The following is an 8,219-nucleotide window of genomic DNA, read 5'->3' on the forward strand; positions in this document are numbered from 1 at the left end:
GGGGGGGGAGAGATAGAAGGGAGGGGTGCTTTCCCTTTGTGGGAGGCGGCTCCGGCCCCGCGTAGGAGGCAAGACCTCGAATGGAGAGTGACCGGACCGTGAAGGCGTTCTACTGATATCGACAGTTACACGGTTGCTTGTGGCGAGGATTCCCACGTATGGCACGTTGGGTGACGGCCGTTGGAAGTGGCAAGAAACCTGCCCCGGATACTACTTGCTTGTACGAGTAACCTCATCTTGGCTCTGAACCGATGGCACGCATACGAGCTGTACGTACTTGGAGCAACGACGACGTACATTGTGGTGATGAGTGTGCGATGGGGAGGGGAGGGAAGGGACTGTATGCGAGGCTATCGGAGAGATGAAGCAAACATGTTCGAATCCGCAGCCACGATAAGGCCCGGTGTGAGATGGGTAATACGTCATGCAATACAATACGCTCATGCAATGCACGACGTTGAGAGAAAAAAAATGAAATATTAAAATAGATAAATGAAAGACGCCTCCGAAAGAAAAAGGGATGGGGGGAGGAGGGGGGGTTTACGTCGTAGTTTACACGTCTCTCATGTCAGAGTCAAGAGAAGGGTTCGTTCAGGGCATTCCCCCTCGTTCATCTGACCACGTCGTTCGATCGATACTACTACATGCGCTCCCCTCTTCGTCAGCCAAGCCGTCAACCCCCCCGCGACAGCCGTCGGGCAAGCTCCTCGAACCCGCCCTCCCCCTCACCAACCCATAGATCGACCCACCCCCTGGCATCGCGATACCTCTCGTCGTCCTCGGACCAGGCCTCCTCCTGCGGCCTCTCGACATACACGGTACGCAGCCCGCAGCCCCTCGCGGCCTCGAGATCGTTGAGGTGCGCGGCCACCATGGCCACCTGTCCAGGCCGGAGGCCCAGCTCGCGCGCCGCGCCCAGATACACGGCCGGATCGGGCTTGTAAGCGCGGAACGTCTCGGCCGACAGGATCCTGTGAAAGGGTAGGTCGCCAAAGTCGGCTAGGTCATTGAGGAGCGATGTGTTCCCGTTGGATAGTGTGGAGAGGGTGAGTGCCTCGTCGCCGCCGCGGCACCGAGCCAGGGCGTCCAGTCCCGGAGCCGAGTCCGCCCACGGCCGGAGACGGTGCCACACCAGGCTGAGAGACTCCGTCTCGGACGGCGTGTACAGGTCTGCCAGACCCCACCCCGCCAGGAGCGACACGAGGCTGTCGTGATGGTGCTCGTCTATCGTCTTCCATGGGTCCGTCGACGGGTCGAAGCCCCGCGTGAACCGGCCGTACGAGTCGCGCCACTCCTGCGCGAACCGGCCCCAACCATCTTCCCCCACGGATTCCAGACGGCTCTTCGCAGAGGCCGGCAGGGGCGTCTCCGACGAGGACGACGAGCGTGTGAGCTTGCGGTGGGCGCGGACGCACAGCTCGTCCGTCACGGATGACCGCCAGTCCACCACGGTGCCGAAGACGTCGAATGCGAGGGCCTTGACGTCGGCTAGGGGGGATAGTCTGCCGGGGGACATGGTCTTTGCTGCTCGGAGTCGGAGTTGTGCCTCTTCCTTCCGATGTCTTGCAGTCGGCGTCGGATCGGTGCTTGGATTCAAGCTGCGACTCCTGACCACGCAAGCTGTGTACGTGTCAGATGGGTTGAAAGCGGGGAGATGCGTGTGTGCATGTCATCTATGCCCTTTGGTACGAGCGTCATGTGATACCGACGGCAACATCATGCCAGATTGGCGAAGGACACCATCTTGCAGATATCATCATTGATCATACTCCGCTCAACAGAACGAGACCGCGTCCAAAGAAAAAAAAGCTCGAGACTCTTGCTCGCCATCGTTCCAAGACAGACTTGAGCCCCCCAGCTCCATCTCGCCCACGAGTGTGAGTGTCGAGGTACAGGGTAAGCTCGAGTAGATTTTTGCGAAATCCGCGGGTCAGACCGAGCAGAATGATGCATTCTGGTCTGACATTGACCATGATGATCAAAACCAGCATTCCGTGGTCACAGCGACGGTCGTGTGTATACGTGTGACGGGGAGATTTCCTTTCCTCTTTTGGAATATATCTCAAGCTGTAACGATCTCGGCACTCGTGTATATTCGTGGCGTGGTTCAATTCGCACTGTGACGATCCCATGGGGGGAGGGGGGAGGGGGGCAACGGGTGTGACCTGGAGGTCTGGGCTTTGCATGTGCATGTTATAACTCATGTATGTCGTTTGCATCCCGTTCTCCTTTTCGCATAAGTGATATGTAGGAACTATACAGAAGAGAAGAATGAGACGGAAAAAAGAATGAGACGGAAAAAAGAATGAGACGGAAAAAAGAAAGAGAAGAACAATGAGCATCTCCTGCCTCCGCTCCTAACCCACCTCTCTCTCTCTCTCTCTCCCCATCCCACGTCGTGCGGCTCACATACATTCTGGGGGCCTTGATGTGATGTCTGTTGCATGCGCAGGCTCTGAGCCATGTGGTCCCTGGCGCTTAAGCAGGATTGACCTGTAGCTACATGTCCCTTCCGGATGTTCCCCCGGGCCTTGATAAAGTAAAACCCCCCCCTTCATCTTTCGGAGCTTTTGCTCTTCATGGACTCGGGGTTGGCTGGCAGCAAACATGTTGACTCCCCAACTCTTACCGTCTTCTATCCAACATAAGATGTCGTACAAGGGCCTGGGCGAAAGAAGCAAGAAGAGAGCCACGAGACAGATTGTAGGGAACGAAACGAGACAAAGAACGAGAAAAAAAAAAACTATGAGATTGATCGTGTCCGGAGTGGTCGACAGAATAGGCCCACCGTCACGGAGGGACCGTAACAGTTACGGTGGTAATAGTGGGACTTGAATTGAGGAAGAAAGAAAAAAAAAAACAAAAACAAAAACCCATCTCAACAAGCTCAGATTCAAAGCCAGCAGTGTTTCGTTTCGTTTCGTTTCGGTCCGAGCTCCTCCCTCTCTCCCCTTCTCTCCCTCTCCACCGACCCTGCTACGGTGCAGTGCGGAGGGTAGGGTACGAGTAGGCAATGAGCAATCATGCTGAAATAACATATCCATCCTCGACAGTAACAACTCCTCCATACGGTCCCCCCCCCCTAATGTGCGGCAGAAGAGTTTAGTTGGGATGGCCCCCACAGCTTTCAGCAACAAGCTGCGGGTTCGTTGCTGTCCCCTCATTTCGCGGATATTTGAAACACGTCAAAAAGGCTGAAAGGTTCAAGGATGAAAGAAGAGTAAAACTGCGATGGAACCGAAAAAAAAAACAAAAAACGAAAACCCGAAAAGAAGCAAACATAGGTGGACGGGTTCATACAATCCGGTTACCTGTAATCTGTACAGATTAATGGATACCACGAGTACGAGTACATACGAGTATATTATTCCTCCGACATTACATTACTAATCAGACCACGACGGGATGCACCAATGCAGACGCGCGAAATTACGACGAGCCTACCCTCCTCCTCCCCGAGTACGAGTAGATTACGACGTACATCATTCCGCTCCTCCCTCTGTTGGTGATGAATATGTGGATTGCAGGAGCAGCTTCGGACGGACAGACGGGGTGAAGTAGGAATTCTGACATACGAGCAGCTAGCTTCGCGGCGGCCCTGGACGGTGCTACGCTGCAAAGCCTCCCCCCTGGTACGCGGGCGCACTATCACGAATAATCCAACATGTGCGCCGACTGCTTGGGTATGGAGAGGGGAGAGGGGAGAGGGGAGAGGGAGAGGGAGGGGACAAGAGATTGGTAATAATCGACTCCGTATGGAGTAAAACACGCCTTACATACGATACGTCGTAGCGTTCAGCCCAACTTGCGCGCGGGTAAATACGACATGCTATTATTGATCGTTGCAAGCAGTCTCGTCTGCCTCCCACTCTGCTCGAGATGTCCGTTGCCACATGTGGTCTGTATTACCCGCACGCTTAACGCCGTAACATGTCATATCGAGCCCGGGGGGTAGGTAGGTAGGTAGGTATCCGTGCACGCGGGTGCTCGTGCCACGCGTCTTACCCGTTGGAACGACAGAGAGGGAAAGGCCGTCTGGTCTATCACTACTCGTATATTGACAAGCGCTGCGAGCCCACGAACGATATCGGCAGCGACCATTCATCTACGGAATAATGCATGCCATACATGCAATCGTACCACCTCGAGTCCGTCAACGGTGCAAAGGCAAAGGTACCCAGAAGTCCGACAAGGCAGACGGACGGGGTAGATTTCTTGCGAGAGGGATGAGACCGCCATCTGCCATGTTGGGAGACGCATGTGTGATCTGGGGTGCATACTCGTGCTCCATCTGGGTAAGCTGATAACACCAGCTATGCAATAGCATATGCAGGTCGGCTCTCCGTCTTACTATATTACGAGTATGAATGGAGAGAGGGAAAACGAGAACCCTCGTTTCCGCTCTGCATGCACGTGTATATTATTCCCATCACATCGATCATTCTTGGTAATATGCGCCATTCTGTATACGAAGAGTACTAAAGGAAAGAGAGGGAAAAAAAAAAAAGAGATTTCAGGATGATTTAATCTGGGGCATAGAACCAGGGTGGGGGGGGGGGGGCAGCCAGGATCAGCAGGGGGGAGGCAAGAGAGAGAGAGAGAGAGAGAGAGAGAGAGAGAGAGAAAGGGAAAATAGGAGGAGTGTGCCTGCATCGGCCGCGCATGCATGTGGCATGTGTAAGAGCTCCATGTCTGCTGCATACTTGGATCGGTCAGGGAGTGGTCTGTTGAACCTGGTCATGATGGTTCATGCAGACAGCACGAAGCATTGAGGGGAGAGGGAGGGATATATAACACAGCGTGCCCAAAGTATTAAGAGGAGATCAGGTCAAGGCGAGGGAGCGAATGTCACTCGGTGAATTGATCGGTGTACCAGATTACATGTAAAAGAGGAAGATGAGAAGGATACAAGAGAGACAGAGAGAGAGAGAGAGAGAAAAGGGGAAATTGCGAGACCCAGGGATCGGGGACAAGAGGCCGTCTCTCTTCACCGGGGCCGCGTCGTTAGTACGGCTGGGAGCATAGTATTACCGTGCGTCTGGATACGAGTATTCACTTAGTGCCTGTACATGTGTAATCTGTAATCTGTACAGCTACGAATCTGATGCGAGGGGAATTGTCGACGGTATATCATCGGCGGTTGATATATATGCCATTGTCTGGGCACATTCCTCGGGTGCATCTGCGACACGTATTACACGTTGTGGCTAGCCCCTGAGTGAGTGATGGAAGATGATGGACGGATTCTGCTCATATACCGATGCCGAATCGTATGAAGCCGAAGAGAAGAGAGGAGAGGGGAAGAGAAGAGAGAGGAGAAGAGAGGGAGGGAGAGAGAAAAGAGGACATGAAAGACTGTACGGACTGCAGATTATTATATGCATGCACATACAGATTACATGCGTGTACGTCGTATTCATCACCAGATGCAGGGCAGGAACCACGAGTACTCGCCCGTACAGATAGATACGCACACGCACGTATATTACATGTAATATCCAGGGGCTGGAACGGACTCGAACTAATCGTGCCACCAAGGCTCTAGTAGTCCCCGAGTCAACCGCTAGACCGGAACTAACAGACCTGTCTCATCTCCCCGCCACAAGAGGTCAGCCGCCTGGCGGAGGTCCCCCGTCGGTGCCTATCACTTGATAGTTGACGCTGCGGCGTGTACCTCTCTGTCCGAAAAAGATACGTGTAGATGGGTACTGCGACGGTACGGCCATGTACCCAGCGCAATCCGTACCTGTACTCGTCATGGTCACGGCTGTGCTGAATCCGACCGTATACTCGTACTCGTATGTAAGGTTGCGGGCACTGTTACCGCTAATCTGTACCAACGTACGACTGTGTGATGGGTAAGTGATATATGTATATGAGCACGAGCAGCTGCACTCGGACGTCTCACGGGTACAGCGTACCGTCGAAAACTGTACGGAGCAATATTTATATATATATAATATATATATATATATAATATATATATGTGTGTGTGTGTGTGTGTGTGTGTGTGTGTGTATTTTGAATCTCTATGCGGCGTACGCCTATGAACGTGCCCAGAAACCCGCGTGGCGTCCCAAGACATTTTTGCCTCCACCCTCTAACCGTCCGTGCCGCATTCCTCGGTAGAGAAGCTATTCGGTCCCGACTCTCTAGTGCACACAAAGCTGTCTTTCTTCTTCTTCTTCTCCTCCTTCCTTTTCCTTTCTCTCTTCTACCCTGATTCGGCTGGGTTATTCCCACGCATTGACAAATCGTCGACTTTCCGGAGTCGACACCCTCCCCCCCCCCCCACGCTGGGAGCTGACAGCGTGTTCCCAGCCTCGAATTCCTCACCAGTGGTAAGCCTCCCTACTCCCCGGTCCTCAAACACGGCACAGGGGTTCGACGGACCAGGGTCTTACTCAATCGAGCCTCATCATTTTGCGTCGACACGAAGCGCATGCTTGCCGTACGGAGTACACTGTATTGATACGCAGTACTATTGATGATACTGCAAGTCCTACTATATGCATACTGCTCTGTAACGTAGCCGTGCAGTGCAGACTACAGAACATCAGGGCCCAGGGGGGAGGGTCTCGGTTGCAGGGATCCAGAGGGGTGGTCTGGTCTCTCTCTCTCTCTCTCTCCTCTCTTTCTCTCTCTCTCTCTCTCTCTCTCTCTCTCTCTCTCTGTCTCTCTCTCTCTCTCTCTCTGTCTCTCTCTCTCTCTCTGTGTGTGTGTGTGTGTCTCTCTCTCTCTCTCTCTCTCTCTCTGTCTCTCTCTCTCTCTCTCTCTGTCTCTCTCTCTCTCTCTGTGTGTGTGTGTGTGTCTCTCTCTCCCTCTCTCCTCTCTCTCCATCTCTACCTAGTCCTCTTCCCTCCCCGACGGATAACCGAGTACGGACGCGAGGATGATGATGACGAGGGTATCCGCACTCCGCATTTATCATTCCAGCAGAATATACGGAGTAATCATAGTTGTTAGCAGCATAATGATAATATGCACTAAAATAGTAGAGTATAAGTCTACTCGTATGTTCTTCTTATTATTATTATTATTGTCATTATTATTATTATTAGTAGTAGTATTATTATCATCTTCATCATTATTATTAAGATCCTTTCAACTGAATTGACCCTTTTGGTTGTATTATCCATTGTACTATCATACGTCGTATTACATCGTGCTCTTCTCTCTCTCTCTCTCTCTCTCTCCTCGTAGTGGTCAATGGCCATCTCCCAGTCGCTCCTGCCTCTCACCCCCCTAATTGATCCCCCACACCCATCGCTCCTTCCTCTCTATATGCTCTGCTCCTGCTCCCTCTTGTTTCTCTCTACGAGTCTTACAGGTATTACTACTACCTTCTGCCATATTGGGACATATTTTCGTGTGTCGAGGCTTGTCCTTCCTTCTTTTTTTCTTTCAATTTCTTTTCCTTTTTTCACTGTTCAACTCTTGTCCGTGGCACGAGTTGTCTATCCTTTCGGACAACCTCCCTTTGATTTTCACTTTATTCTGTAAATCCTTGGGGTGTCCTTTTTTTCCCCCTTCATAATTCTTCAATATTTTTTTTCTATTTCTTTTCTTGCTGCACGCCCCTCCCCCTGTCTCTCGACCGACCTCTTCTCTCTCTCTCCCTCTCCCCTTCGACCTCGTTGCCTGGCGCTTCTTTTTTGAGAGTAGATTGTGAGATTTGACTCCTCCCCCCCCCTCCTCCTCTGTTCGTGCGCGCGCGCGCCCTCTCGCGCATATTGTCTCTCTCTCTCTCTCTCTCTCTTGATCGTCTTAGACCGAAACCACGGCCGGCTATTGTGGCTGACACAGCAACACACACTCTTTAGCTTGTCTTTCCTTTCTGATTCAATGCCCCCCCTTCCGCGACCGACGCAACGACGACGAATATAATCGCCCACCTTCTTTCCTGTCGAACACCCTTTATTCTCCCGAGTCTGCCAATCCGGCGATATTATATTCTCCTTTCATCTCGTACGCGACCAACGACGTTTACTTCCCGCACGCGAATCCCCTCTACTCCCCCGCCGAGCCATCGATACACGTGGGATGACGGAGACATAGCTCCAACCGTGTCGCGCTAGGTTCGGAAGCTAGACGAGTCGCGTCCCTCCTTCGGTGCCTTCGTTCCTCCTATTTCGATGATATCTTGACTCAACCACGATAGCATCTCGTTGCTCTTCTGCTTTGGTATGTCGCAGCCTGTATCGTGGTCTCACCCCCCC

The 8,219-nt window shown here is 52.4% G+C and overlaps 2 protein-coding genes across 2 annotated transcripts; both read right to left on the reverse strand.

Annotated features, from left to right (window-relative positions):
• Positions 1-673: 673 nt before the first annotated feature.
• On the reverse strand, positions 674-1,516 carry GMORB2_0001 (2-haloacid dehalogenase; the record flags this gene model as incomplete). Its single annotated transcript, XM_035461987.1, has 1 exon — positions 674-1,516. One exon carries the CDS (start codon positions 1,514-1,516, stop codon positions 674-676), a length of 843 nt encoding a protein of 280 aa, XP_035324917.1.
• Positions 1,517-5,609: 4,093 nt separating this feature from the next.
• GMORB2_0002 (uncharacterized protein) lies at positions 5,610-6,924 on the reverse strand (the record flags this gene model as incomplete). Its single annotated transcript, XM_035461988.1, has 2 exons — positions 5,610-5,847; positions 6,887-6,924. 2 exons carry the CDS (start codon positions 6,922-6,924, stop codon positions 5,610-5,612), a joined length of 276 nt encoding a protein of 91 aa, XP_035324918.1.
• Between the last annotated feature and the right edge of the window lie 1,295 nt (positions 6,925-8,219).

Source organism: Geosmithia morbida (genome assembly GCF_012550715.1).
Source record: "Geosmithia morbida isolate 1262 chromosome Unknown scaffold_0, whole genome shotgun sequence".
In the NCBI taxonomy this organism is placed as follows: Eukaryota; Fungi; Ascomycota; class Sordariomycetes; order Hypocreales; family Bionectriaceae; genus Geosmithia; species Geosmithia morbida.